This window comes from Callorhinchus milii, unplaced genomic scaffold (genome assembly GCF_018977255.1).
Source record: "Callorhinchus milii isolate IMCB2004 unplaced genomic scaffold, IMCB_Cmil_1.0 Scaffold6, whole genome shotgun sequence".
Classification (NCBI taxonomy): domain Eukaryota; kingdom Metazoa; phylum Chordata; class Chondrichthyes; order Chimaeriformes; family Callorhinchidae; genus Callorhinchus; species Callorhinchus milii.
The window spans coordinates 30,751,633-30,765,694 of NW_024704747.1; the positions used below are offsets into that span (position 1 = coordinate 30,751,633).

Here is a 14,062-nt window from a genome sequence, read left to right on the forward strand (position 1 = left end):
ATGAGAGTAGTACAGTAATGACTGTGCATTTTTGTAGGTAAATATTACGACCAATTTGCGTACAGCAATGTCTCACAAACAGCCATGAAGTGACTGGCCAATTTTATTCGGGCAATTGTTAGCCGTGAAAGGTAAAGGGGAAGCAATCCTGATGGAAGGATAAACAAGTGCACCCAGAATGCAGATCGCAAGGTATTCTCCAAACTAGATTGCGTCACATCACATTGGAATTTACCCAAACCTTTCCTCACAATGTTCATAATGAAACAGAAAGTGTTATATGAATCCATGACTTCTGTATTTTATGGTTTCCCCTCAAGACGAAGTCACACAAATTGTTAAAATAAAATAATAGTTTTGGAGGAAGCTACAAACATTAAATTGGTTAAAAACTATAACTTGGGAAGTAATGTTTCGGATCTTCCCAGGGGTGTAGAAAAGGTCAAAAAGCAAGTTTCTATAAGTTTATATCTCCTTATTGTACTATTGCCATTTAATTAGTGTTTATGCAAACTCTAAATAATTCTCTAATTCAACTTCCCTAAGCATCAATTTCCAGAAATCTCAAGAAAAATGATGAGAGTTTTTGCTGAGTGACTGAGTCAGACACAGTTGGGGACAAGTCCATGTTGGTTGCAGTTCCACTGAAGGGTGCGGTTCAGTGATCAGCTCCAGAGAGAGGCAGAGACACCGCGAGCTGGAAGGTGACAGACACTTGGCAGAGCCAATCCAGACTGTCTCAGGCTCCCCCTCAGCAGCTCCAGAGCCTGGCAGCCGAGAGGGAGATAGTGAGGTACAGACACTCACATAGACACAGATACCGAGTGGCACAGACACACACACACACACAGATACCAAGTGGCACAGACACAGCCACCGAGTGGCACAGACACACACACACACACAGATACCAAGTGGCACAGACACACACACACAGAGCCACAGACACAGCCACCGAGTGGCACAGACACTCACACACAGAGCTCCACCTGACCTGCGGGATGGATGGCTGGAGACACAGACCCAGTGCCGCTCGGGCTCTGCTGTGTTTGCTCACAGCACTGTCCGGGGAGGTTACAGTTGGCATCAGTACAGGTGAGAGATGGTGGTGCTGAGGACAGTCAGTGGCAGTATGTTGTGTCCTTGTGTTGTGTTGTGTTGTGTGTGTGTGAGGTCAGGCAGTTTGTTTATTTGAATCGCTGTAAACATGTCAGATACTTGTTATCAGACTCCTCGCCATCACATCTGAGCAGCAGTTTGTGTTATTGGGTTATGGCTCTGATGTCTGTGGCTGAAGGGTTATGGTTTGAGCTGATAGTGTAGTTGTTTATATTCTGTGCTGATTGATGCAAACAAGACAGTTTGTACACAGCACGTACCTGTTTGCTTGGTGTCATGTGCTGTGCTGCTTTGGTTCATTTTAAGAAAATAAAACTCATGCTCTTAATTGTTTAAATGTATTTTTTTTCCCCGTTCTCCCATTTTATTGGAATCTTCTCCCATTTGGAGGTTGATCGCCCCCTCACTCCCTCTCCCCTCAGCTTTCTCTACTTGAGAAAGAATAACCTCCTGCAGACAGCTGACTAACTCACTAACTACCTGCTATAAATGTTCTCACTGATGTGAATGGGGACCAGAGGCCAACATTCCTGGTTTAATGATTACTTTGGGGTTTATGGATAGTCACTATATTGCTTCCAGATGAAGCTGCAGTAGATAAGGGTTCGGGACTGTGACCCTGCACTGTGATGTATAAAAGCTGATCACATCCAGTGCACTGGTTGATGATCTTATCTCTATTCTGTGCTGATTTACTGATGTTCACCTAATGGGGGAAAAAGTAACATATTAAATGGTGTGACCCAACAAACTGGCCCATGTGCAATAACGTTCTTGAAACTATTTTCCTTTTCTAAATACTAGCTTAAATTTGAGTATGTTATAGAGTAAAACCTTGCATGGCATATCAGTTGGGACCATACATTTAATATGTCTGACGCAAAGTATGACTTATGTCAAATTTTAAAGAATATAAACTCTTGAATGGGACTTGGGCAGATGTACCACTTAGGCCATTATACTATTTATAAATATTAGACTTATGTGACTTCTGCTGTACCAATATTTGTTGCAAACTGACTTTTCACCACATTCACCACTAATGTTTTTGGTAATGTGACCATAATTTCTCTGAAAGTTAAAATATTTAGGTCTGCAATTGTCCATTTACTTCAATACCACTTCGGAGATTTACAAGGTATTTTGGGTATAAAAGTAGTCTGGCATTGGGAGTACTGTACCTCCATATTGGTAACAATCTACAGTGAAACTAAATGGTAAAAAAAAGTTCATTTTGAAGAAAATTATTCACCTCCTATTTGTAATTACACAAAGCAACATGAAAGGCTATGAAATGCTTTGTTATTGCATTAATCAGGATGACCCTTGTCACACACTGGTAACTTTGGTCTCATTTGGTGTGTGTGTATATATAGTGTGTGTGTTTGTGACACAAGCTGGAATTCCCCTGGTGTCAGCTCTATTCTGTAAACCAGCGCTCTGAGATGCTACCGTGCATGGAGAGCGTTATACAAGTGCATGGTGTTGTCTATACTTTGCTTTAACTTAATCAACGTTTGATTGCCTTCTGCAAAATAAACCTTTATTAATCAACTTATTTTTTATCTTCTCACTTGGTGCTTTCAGGAAATGGTATCTTTACAATTCAGCATCAGAACAGCAAGAAATGTCTCGATGTCAAGAACAATATAATGGCTATGAATAAATGCGATCAACTAGACTCTTTTCAACAATGGAAGTGGGTGTCTGAACACCGACTGTTCAACATTGGCACCAAAATGTGCCTCGGCATCGACTCCAACAAATTTCCCCAACAATTGAGAATGTTTCAGTGTGATGTGAAGATAACCGCTCTGTGGTGGCGCTGTGAGAGTAGCAGTGTGTATGGCACAGCTCACCATAAACTGTCTGTAAAGAAAAACTCTCCTACAGTGAGCATAGACTCAGATGATTTGTGGACACAGGGCGACTCAGAGCGACATGTTTGTGAGCAGCCATATCGTGGTAGGTACAATTGTTGTTATACACCAAATGTTACTGCTGTTACAGTAAAGTACTGATTTGTTTGGTCGCTAAATATGATATGCAGGATATGATGGAAATCCACTTACAGAATCATGTAATCTTGTGGCACAGAAAGAGGCCCATCGTGTCTGTGCTGTCTATTTGAAAGAGCTACCAACAAGTCCACTTCCCCCGCTCTTACCCCATAGCCCTGCACAAATTTTCCTTTCTAGCTACATGTGTGTGTATGTGTGTGTACATGGTGTGTGTGTAGGTATATATGGTGTGTGTGTGTGTATATGGTGTGTGTGTGTGTATATATGTGGTGTATTGTGTATATATGGTGTATGTGTGTATATATGGTATCTATGTGTATGTATATACGGTGGGTGTGTATGTATATATGTGCTGTGTGTGTCTATATATATATGGAGTGTATATATATATGCTGTGTATATATGTGTGTGTATATATATATGGAGTGTGTGTATATATAGTGTGTGTGTATATATATAGTGTGTGTGTATATTTTGTGTCTGTGTATATGGTGTGTGTGTGTATATATGGTGTGTGTTTGTATGGTTGTGTGTGCGTATATATGGTGTGTGTGTATATATGGTGTGTATGTATATGGTCTGTGTGTATATATAGTGTGTATATCTACAGTGAGTGTGCATGTATGGTGTGTGTGTGTGTGTATGGTGTGTGTGTATGTATGGTGTGTGTGTATGTATGGCGTGTGTATGTATGGCGTGTGTATGTATGGCGTGTGTGTACGTATGGTGTGTGTATGTATGGTGTGTGTGTGTATGTATGGTGTGTGTATGTATGTATATTGTGTGTGTGTATATATATATGGTGTGTGTATATGTGGTGTGTGTGTGTGGTGTGTGTGTGGTGTGTGTGTGTATATACGGTGTGTATGCGTGTGTATATATGGTGTCTGATCTCTGACTGTTCAGAACCTTGGGACGTCCTCCTGACATGAAAGGCAAAGGTAATTTGTTGTTGTTGTTGATGTTGTTGTTTGGTCACCTTCCCACCCCTCCCCCTGGCTCGGTCCCAGGATCCTAAACTGTAAAGCGCTCTGAGACGCCGTCCAGCGTGGAGGGCGCTATATAAATCCAAGTTGTTGTTGTATAGTTGTGAAGCGGGTTGAGACATATGGAAGACCAGGGAAGGCAGTAGATCAAATGCAAAGATTTTACTATAAATGGACTTTTGCAACGAGCGACTAATGATGTGATAGAGAAAGAACAGCAAAAGCTGAAAACTGGAAAAAGAGAAATTATGCATTGGAAACACATGAATGTGACAGAATGACTTATAACTTGGCTAAACAGGAAGCAATTTCACTCACACAGCTTTATAAGGGAGACATTTCATCCTGATGCTTTGACCCAAATATTTAACAGTACTAAACAATATTTAACCTAAGCTAATGATTTTCAGTAGTGGAATTTAAACTGGCAGATGGGAGTCGCTAGTCAACATAATCAGAGTTTGTAGCTGTGTAGAATATAAAGTTTCCTGCAAAATGAAAATGTAATATATGGCAATGTAAATGCTGGAGCTTCCAAATCATCACTTTTACTATCACTTCATTCAAAAAATACTAAAACAGGTGTAGACGATTAAAGGCAATGGAACTTGGTGCAAACGAGATGAAGACTAGACTGCGGTAGAGAGAGAAGATAATACTTAATGATATGCTTTTGTTTTGCAAACTGCAGAATCCTGCATGCAAATAGGCTGTTACCCAAAATATAATAAAACAACCAGTTATCCCAATGTTGTGCCCTGTTCACAGCGCAAGTTCAAACTATAGCTGCTGCATCATATCCGTGCAGTCGTTTTCAGTACATGTAATCATTCAAGGAAAATCCATGTTAACTTGTTCTTGATCTGGTGGAAGGGAGAAGGTTCATTGCTCAAAGATCTTTTTTTTAATTTTATTAGCAGTAAGTAGTCGATTGGCAGATCGCTTTCTGGGGTAATAATTGCTTCAAAAAATATATATATCAAAGAATTTAGCCACTCAATTAGCTCAATTAGCTGCCACATTTCTACCACAAAATATACATTCAATTTGCTTTACAATATATACTGTGAAGCGCTTTGAGACACTTCCATGTCATGATAAAGCGCTTTATCAAATGCCAGGATTAATATTAATATTTTATTGCTTTATAAGCTGCAGTATAGAAACAATCAGACGTGGACAGTATTGTTAAACAATCACTATAGGCCTTTTCTAAGAAGAGGTGGATTGTAGAGATAAAGAACAAAGTGGAATTAATGCACTTTTACATTGGAAAGTGTGGGCAGAGACACTGGAGAATTATTTGAAATAAGCAGGAATAATTTGTGTTTTTCTGTAGATTTTTGAGATTGTTCCAGACGTGCTCTAGCAGTTGCTGCCAAGTATTGCACCAGTCGCTGAAAGTGAAACAGTTTAAGTGTTTTATTCACTCTGTGAGGCACAAATGAAGAAATCACATGACCAACTTGTCACACCTCGATCAGTATCAAGCCATCTCTCGCTGCTCAATCCAGGACCGGTTTCACTACAAACAAAACAAACTGCAGAGTGCTTGTTCTGCTCAACATTATTAGCATTTAGAGGCTACTGATAAACCCAGAGGATGTTGTGTGACAATGAGACAGTGAGACACTGTGTGTGGTTGAGATGACACCACTGTCCCCTCTAGAATCCTTCCTCATTTTATAACAAGCTGCTGAAAACAACAGACACAGTATTTACAATTTAGTTTGATTTGAGGCCTACATAAATGTCTCTTGGAGTAATGCAACCTTTTTGGTTTTAATGCTTGTGGTAACGTGCAGTAAATTTAAAAGCGGCGTTACAGTTTAAATTTTAAAAAATGCTAAAAACTTCCTGCTGCTTATTTGCCTCTCCCCAGACCATCCGTGTTCATTTATTAGATTTTTTGAAATGGAGCTGATTATGGCTATAACCTTGTCAGCACTTGCCAATTTACAACTGAGATTTGTCTCACAGCAAAGCAGGAAACTTTACAGTGTTTGAAGAAACGTGATTAATCGTTTTATCGGTAGATTGTGGTGGAAACTATAATCTTTTCCTTCAGCTACAAAGGCTTCATTGCTATTATTACTGTTGTTATTATTTAAGACAGGTTAATGGCTCTATCAATTCCTATGTAGCACTTAAAAGAGGAAAAGAAAAACATTCTAACCAACATTACATTGTTTAACTTCTATTTGCCTCCACAGACATTTACACAACTCGGGGAAATTCCTACGGGAAACCATGCGTCTTTCCATTTAAACATGAAGGCAATTGGTATCATGACTGTGTCAATGAAAAAGGCGGTGGAGCTCAATGGTGCTCAACAACTATTGACTATGATATGGATAAGAAATGGGGGAATTGTTTGAAACCAGGCAAGTAATGACTAGGTTTGCAAATCGAGATCAAATTATGACACAAATATGCCAGTGTGCAATGATTATTGTCTTTTTTTGGCATCTTTTCACAATCTCATTAAAAATATTCAATAACCCAGCTTGTGAAAAAAAATTAGCTTTATTAGTAATTCAGGGAAGAGAGATACAAATAATATTGTGATTTTGGTGCATTGTTTTGAAGTGTTGGGAATTCTTTATGTTTATAAAAGTGTTTGTATTTTGTAGCTTCTGAAGATGTGTAAATTAATTGCTTTTTCTTTCGTATGTTCTAACCCATAAGCTTGGCCGAAAAGGGGGTAATCCATGTTCAATATCCTAATTAAGGATAAATATAGTAAACTCTGGATAACTCCACCCTGTCTTAACTTGTCACTATCACTTTTAAGTCATCATGCCATCAGCATCTCAGCTGCTTCCCATATAAGCGCTCTGAGACGCTGCCCTGCATGGAGGGCGCTATATAAGTGCAAGTTGTTGTTGTTGTATAAGCAGTAATAAGGAACGCACATCACTTTGCTCGTCACTCTGCTTAACACGTAACTCGTCAAAACTCTTGTGAGAATTTGGGTTGCAAAATTGATCAGATAACTGGACCTACAAGAGGGCGTCTTACATCGCGGAGCCCCTCGTCCTGTCCAGTGACTGACCCGCCCGACGTGCGTGTCGCTGTCGCTGTGCCGAGAGGTCTGGGAGCATAAGCTGAGGTCCCTTCGGCCAACTCGTCACATCAGCTAATCTGTCACTCGGTCCCTTTCCCCTTCGATTGACGAGCGTATCCGGAGTTTACAATGTTTCTGTCTCTGCACAGACACTTCACAACAACAGCAGCAGCCGCTTACACTGTGTAGCGCCCTCCACACAGGGTAGCGTCTCAGAGCGCTTCATATTTAAGATTGAATGTAAGATTTTTTCGCCCTCCCAGTTCCTAAGTAATATTCCCTGTAATGTTTCCAGCCAATCTATTTATTTGTGTACCCAGCGGGTAAAGCTAAAAGTAACTATTGTCGCGCTCCTTCTTCTCCAGACTCAGGATGCAGTCACTTGTGGGAGGCGGCTGAGGAAGGACATGCTTGTTACCAGTATAACTTTCACTCCCTTCTCTCCTGGAAGGAGGCTCGTCTTTCCTGCCAAAGTCAAGGTGGTGATTTACTGAGCATCGCTAATGTAACTGTACAAAACTACATTGTTGGTAAGTGAAACTGTTAGTTCAAGGCAGAGCAGATTTGTTTCCCATTCAAATCGTATAGAGAGTATCTACACCGGTGTTCTGTCATGTTAAACAAATAAAATGATATTTCAAATGATCTCTTTTTCTCTTTGACTTATTTGACCTCTTTGCCTCATTTCTCATGAGGCAATGCAAGGATTATTATTATTATTATTTCTCGATTTATTCCCATTGAAACGGCCCAAATAATTACATTATTTCTTTCTTTCAAATGCAAATGAGATTTATTTTAGGAAATAATATCTGGGGAGACCGTGTATAGTTTGGGACATGATGTGTCAAGCGACTGCCAGGATGGTGGAGGGTGGACTAGATGATGTTGGTCTTCTTTCGTCCAGCAAATTCTTATGATCTTACATAAGATTATCGCCCCAAAAAGCAAAAGCAGGGGTTAGAATTTTTTTTACACACAGAGTTAATAGGTGAAATCAACACTGAAAACAATGGTTATAGCAGAATTAACAACAGTATCTCTAAAAGGTACAATAGACATATATTTGAAACACATTAAAGTGGGACAGGGATAGGCAATTGGGAATAAATGAATAGGTGTTTCAGAAAACCCAATATATTGCTGTCTAGCAAGCTTCCCCGCTGCTTGTCCAGCGAGGACCACCCTACTCATTAGAGCTTTGGCTGCAGGGTTTACAGGAGCTGAGGGGGAAGATTCCAGGTCCTGCCGATGAGCTGTGCTGTCATCATCCTGGAACACCCTGAATCCAGTTCAGCCCGAGGAGAACCCGTTTACCTCCCCCTCCCCCCACACAAGGAGAATAACTGACTCAAGCCTGACGGGCCGGGTGATCTCTTTCTGTGCTGTGAAGTTCTCTGGTTCTGTGAACAGGATGCTATTGCATATTCTGGTGGTAAATTTATCCTTGTTCAGTTCCTGAACATAACAAGAAGATGTATAATACGAAATTTCCACTGCAGCCGTGTCGTGTGTTGGTCATTGGAAAAACTTTCACTTTGACTGGAATTTCCACAATGGTGTGCAAGCTTTACCTTCACTTCAAGTCCCAGGTCTGTGTGCCACACAAAGCTCGAATCCAGCCCAAGTATCTGCTCCTGAGGTCTATGTGATTTGCCCAAGATGATTTCCATTTTACCAGGAAATACTCCTCTGGAGACCGTTACAAAATTGTGAACAAATTCACTCAGTAAAAGCGTGAAAAATTGGGCAATGATTCTCTTCACTTTCTAAGTTGTTTCACCTCTTTCCCTACAGGACTCGCTCCTAAATAAACAGTAATAATAATAGTAATGTGTTTCTGCGAGGGCTTTAGTTATAATAGTATTATTTTCCTTTTAACTTTCAGGGCAACCAGACATTCCAAAGGCTCTGTGGATTGGTCTGAATCAGATGAACACTGCTGGAGGGTGGCAGTGGGCAGATGGAACCCCTGTGGTTTTTATTAATTGGGACTCTGGTAAATAAATATTTTTCACCGAAAATGCCTTTCTAATAGAAGCAGAAACCTATTGGTTTCTAGACTGCCTCAACTCAGAATTCACATTGATGATTCGCTTGTAAATCACTGTAACTAACTACTTTTAAATGTTTTTGAATATGTATATGTTGTGTAAAATGACTATGTCTGAGAGAAGTCAGAATCAGCCAATCTAAACACTGCTCAAAGTCGTCTTTCCCTCCTTTTTGCCCTTCTTTGATTATGTTACATTTTGAGTTCTGTTTATTCTTTACTCTTCTACTTCTTGTTTCTGTACCTCACAAACAATGATTTATTTCATCATCATAAGTCTCTACCTCTCTTCGTACTTTGGCTGCTGTGTTTCGCCCACAAAATATACAGTCAATTCAATTTACAGTATATTCTGTGAAGCACTTTGAGACGTCTCAAAAACGTGATAAGGCGCTATATCAAACGCAAGGATTGTTAATTACCTTTTGTTTTCCTTCATCCTATTATCTCCTTATTTCTCTGCGCTTGTACGCTTTACTGTGTGTTTTCCGCTTTGGCTTGTTCATTTATTCACATTGCATTTTCCTTCTTCAGTTTTCCCATCTCTGTTTGCCTGGTTCTATAAAGTAGGTCAAGGGCAGTTGATTGAAAAGAAAAACTGCAGGTTCTTCAGATCCAGGAAGCAGCATTTTTATTTATTCAACTGAACCCTCTGGCCCTGCTCCAGTTACTGCTCAGATAGCAGCCGGTGAGAGCTCTCAGCTAAACATCACCATTGTTGTGTTTAGGTATATTTGGCAGGTCCACTATTGAAGACACCAGCTGTGCAACGATAAATACTGAATCTCAAGGTCGCTGGCAAATGAACCCGTGTGAAGTTTCCCTGCCATACGTTTGTAAAAAACAATTGAATGAGTCAAGTTTGGAGACAATTGGTAAGTGTTAACTGAAAGTTAACCATTGTTGGATATTTGCTATTACCAGAATTCAGAAATCATATTGTCTAAAAAAAATACTGCAGATCCTTCCACTCGCTGAATTTCCCCCCCCCCCCCCACCCACCCGCCATCATATTGTACTTTCTTTTTGCCTTCCATACCCTATATCCCGCGCCTTGGGACTTCCCCCTGACATGAAAGGTGCTATTCAAATATAATTTTGTTGCTGTTGTCTCTAACAATTGGTTGTTAGTGACACTCTTTGATCAGTATTTTGTAGTGTTAACAATGGATGTAGAAACCCAATCCTTGTAATGTTCAAGATCTAAATAAATGACACTCGCCTTCTGGGCAACCAAACAAGATGTAATACAGTAACTCTAGTCTTCATAAAATTCAGAAAGCTGTGATAAGTTGTCCTCATAAATTTGGCATCAAATCTTGCCTTCTCAGTAGATTTTAATTCTATCATATGCTTAGAAATATAAGCAAGCACGTTTCTTAACAAGACAAATTTAGACATTTAATAGTTTTTTTTGTTATAATTTACACTATTTGGAAGGTAATAATTGGCTGTAATAATTAAAAGGACAAATACTAAGCTGAAGGACAATAGAGGCAGTTTACATGTGGGGAAATCATATGGTATTTGATAGATTCAATTAACTCTTGGCACGTTTTGCTTTGGGTATTTCATTTGCAGATCCCTGGCAGTTTTCGAACACAAAATGTGAAGCGGGTTGGCTGCCTTACAATGGATTCTGCTATTTTATGCACAAGGAAAAGTTAAGCTGGGATGATGCAAGAAGTTCCTGCAAATCCAAGCAAAGTGAACTGATGAGCCTCCATTCATTGGCAGATGTGGAGTTGGTTGTGACTAAGTTACATGATGGTAAGAAGCATGCAGTCTTGTCTTGAGTTTTGCCCTTTTCGCCCACAACATAAAATATACAGTCAATTAACTTTACAGTATATTCTGTGAAGCGCTTTGAGAAGTCTCGAAGATGTGATAAGTCGCTATATTAAAATGCAAGGATTATTATTATTTTCTGGCAACAAAGATAGATCTGAATAAAAATAATGATCATGTTTCTTTACATAAGATGGTAAGAGAAAGTGGGTTTATTCAATACAGAACTGTATGTCACTTGGTAAAGTTGATCAATAATTAAATTTAACACCTGTTCAATATTTAATATTCTGTTACTGAAGTATTCTAACAATCCAGGAAAGCGATCGCAGAATAGGAAGTTAGGAAAATTAAATCTGTAATGTGAACCATATCTGAGATAAAGGGCAACAATAAAATGTACAATTTAAAATGGACCATTTATCCCAACTCCCCTCCCAGAGAAGATTTGTTTCTGGCAAAAATCAATTGATGAGACCAATCTATCCACATCAGTCTTGAAAATGTGAATGGATCCATAGCCTTTTGGGGGAGAGAGTTCCAGATTTTCATTAGCCTTTGCATGAAAAAATGCTTCCTGATTTCACTCCTAGTTATTTTTTACTTTAATTCACTCCTAGCTCTAATTTTCAGATGATGCTTCCTTATTCTGAATTCCCCACCAGAGGAAATAGTTTCTCTGCAGCTACCCTAACCAATTCCTTTATGATCATCTCCATTCACAAAGATAATTATCGATAAAGACCAGATTGCTACTGCAAAATCCACATAATGCACATTACTGCAGGATGTTATTCTACCAATGTGTGGTTTGGGGCTCAGACACAAGCTAGGTTTCAGGAAGGAATGTTCTCTTAGTTTTCTTCCTAGTTTAAATGTGTGCAAAAAGGGGAAACTGTACAAGGACTAAATGTTGCTAGAAATCTACTGCGTTTAAAATTAGCTGGTATTAATGTGCAGGGAAATTAGATACATACAGATATGAGAATTCAGGAAAAGTTGACTGAAGGATAAATTGTGCATGATGTTGGGAGTGAGGCTGAGCTGTCGGCTGGTAATTTTTAAAAATAATCCTTATTTACGGAATTTTCAGAGCTATTTTTGGTGTAGGCTTCTTTATGTTTTCACTCTAGGGTTTGAAGATGAAGTGTGGGCTGGATTGAGAAGTAACCAATCCCCAGCCCTGTTTGAGTGGTCAGATGGATCGATTGTGACCTTCACTTACTGGGACCAAAATGAACCTAATGTTCCCTTCAACACTTCGCAGCACTGTGTTCACTATTCAGGAAAGGCAAGTCATAGTACATGGGTACCCTCCTACCCCTATCCTTTCTACCCTCCACCCCTCCTGATCCCAGCTCTGGTCCACATTCCTGACTTTCAGTGCCTTGGGACATCCTCCCAACAACGAAAGGCACCATGTAAATGTCATTTATTGCTGTTGTTGGATAGTCGCTGAGAGGGAGGAAAAGGCAATGTTCAGAATCAAAAAAAAACTTTCACCAGGTTTGCTGTACATGTGATTTATCTCTGTATTTGGGTGATTATTATCGCTGTATATGTGTGAATTATCCCTATGGCTGTTCAGCTGTGGCAGAAAAGGCACCTGTTATCTGTCTTTTTTCCACTTCATGTCAGCTTGCATCTCCACAAAAGCGATCCCACTTTTAAAAGCCTGAACCAGACTAGACCACGTCACTGCTCACACCTTGTTTTAAGGCTGGGATGCCATTGGTAATTGAGAAATATAGATTTTTTGGGATTAATTTTTTGATGATAAAATCCTGTTAATCTCTTACAGTTGGGTCGATGGAAGGTTAAAGAATGTAGCACAAAGTTATCATACATCTGCAAAAAGACAGGCAACATTGCGAATGACACGGGGCTGTCCGATGCAGGCTGTCCTCAGGAAAAGGTAATCATTCCACTGAAACACTGATTTTGTTTTTGTCAGGCTCCCTAGGGACACGGTGGAAGCAGAAAGTGCCGATTGTTTCAAGAACAAATAAGATAGTTTCTGTTAGGAAATAATATCTGGGGTTACAGTATATAGTTTGGGACACGACATGTCAAGCGACTGCCAGGATGGTGGAAGGCGAACTGGATGGAACTTAGTTTTCTTTCGTCAGCAAATTCGTATATTCTTAAACAAAGAGAATTTATTCCGATGATAAAATTGCTTGATCTGGTATAGTGCAGTTTCCCATATTGGTTGTTCATAATGCTTTATATAACTATAAACATAAGCATGGTGTAAAATGTCCCAATGAGTATTAGATCTTTGATAATTAAATGTCTAGAATGAGTGAATAAGACCTCTTTCTTTTGTAGAACTGGAAAAGACATGGAAATTTCTGCTACAAACTTGATCCAACAGAAGTGACGTTTGAATCTAACTGTCACCTGACCATACAAAACAGGTAGATTAAACCCTTGTACACGGTCAATCTACTTTACTGTATATTCTGTGAAGCTTTGAGACGTCGTCACAATGTGATAAGGCGCTATTTCAAATGCAAGGATTCTTATTCATTTCATTGCCTTTTTTTTAGTTGGTGTTTTACATTTTTACGATGATGCTCATTCAAGCCTTAATATTTGTGAAGTATGAAACCTGTCCAGGCTCCAAAGCCATGTGATGATTAAAAATAATAATCCTTGCATTTGATATAGTGCCTCATTACATCTTCGAGACGTCTCAAAGTGCTTCACAGAATATACTATAAAATGAATTGACTATATTTTGTGAGTGAAACTTGGCAATCAATTGCGCACAGCAGCGTCCCCACAAACAGTCGTGGATTAGAATATCAACACAGCTCAATTGAACATTTTCATCTTATTGGTGTAATTTTGTAACTGCAATAATACACTCCTAAGCCTGGAACAAACTGAATGTGTATCGGAGAATAGATTTGAGACTTTTGTACTAGGTTAGGGTTTAATATTTTGGTTTAATATTCTTGATATAAAGGACCAAAAGGCACTTGCTAATATTAACTGAAAGCACCTGTTAGAACCACAATGG

At 39.3% G+C, this 14,062-nt stretch overlaps 1 protein-coding gene across 4 annotated transcripts in view; it reads left to right on the forward strand.

Moving 5' to 3' along the window:
* Window positions 1-769: 769 nt before the first annotated feature.
* Window positions 770-14,062, forward strand: part of ly75 (lymphocyte antigen 75) — a 38,241-nt gene continuing 24,948 nt past the window's right edge. For 3 of the 4 annotated variants that reach the window (XM_007890195.2, XM_042336052.1, XM_042336053.1), the window contains exons 1-10: window positions 959-1,095; window positions 2,707-3,084; window positions 6,340-6,510; window positions 7,559-7,723; window positions 9,082-9,192; window positions 9,975-10,121; window positions 10,828-11,016; window positions 12,168-12,325; window positions 12,836-12,949; window positions 13,366-13,454. In XM_007890195.2, the coding sequence (XP_007888386.2) occupies window positions 1,002-1,095; window positions 2,707-3,084; window positions 6,340-6,510; window positions 7,559-7,723; window positions 9,082-9,192; window positions 9,975-10,121; window positions 10,828-11,016; window positions 12,168-12,325; window positions 12,836-12,949; window positions 13,366-13,454 (1,616 nt within the window). In that variant the 5' untranslated portion in view covers window positions 959-1,001. Of the gene's footprint in view, window positions 794-958; window positions 1,096-2,706; window positions 3,085-6,339; window positions 6,511-7,558; window positions 7,724-9,081; window positions 9,193-9,974; window positions 10,122-10,827; window positions 11,017-12,167; window positions 12,326-12,835; window positions 12,950-13,365; window positions 13,455-14,062 lie in introns of those variants that run through there. The other variant, XM_042336054.1, reaches the window with a different exon arrangement.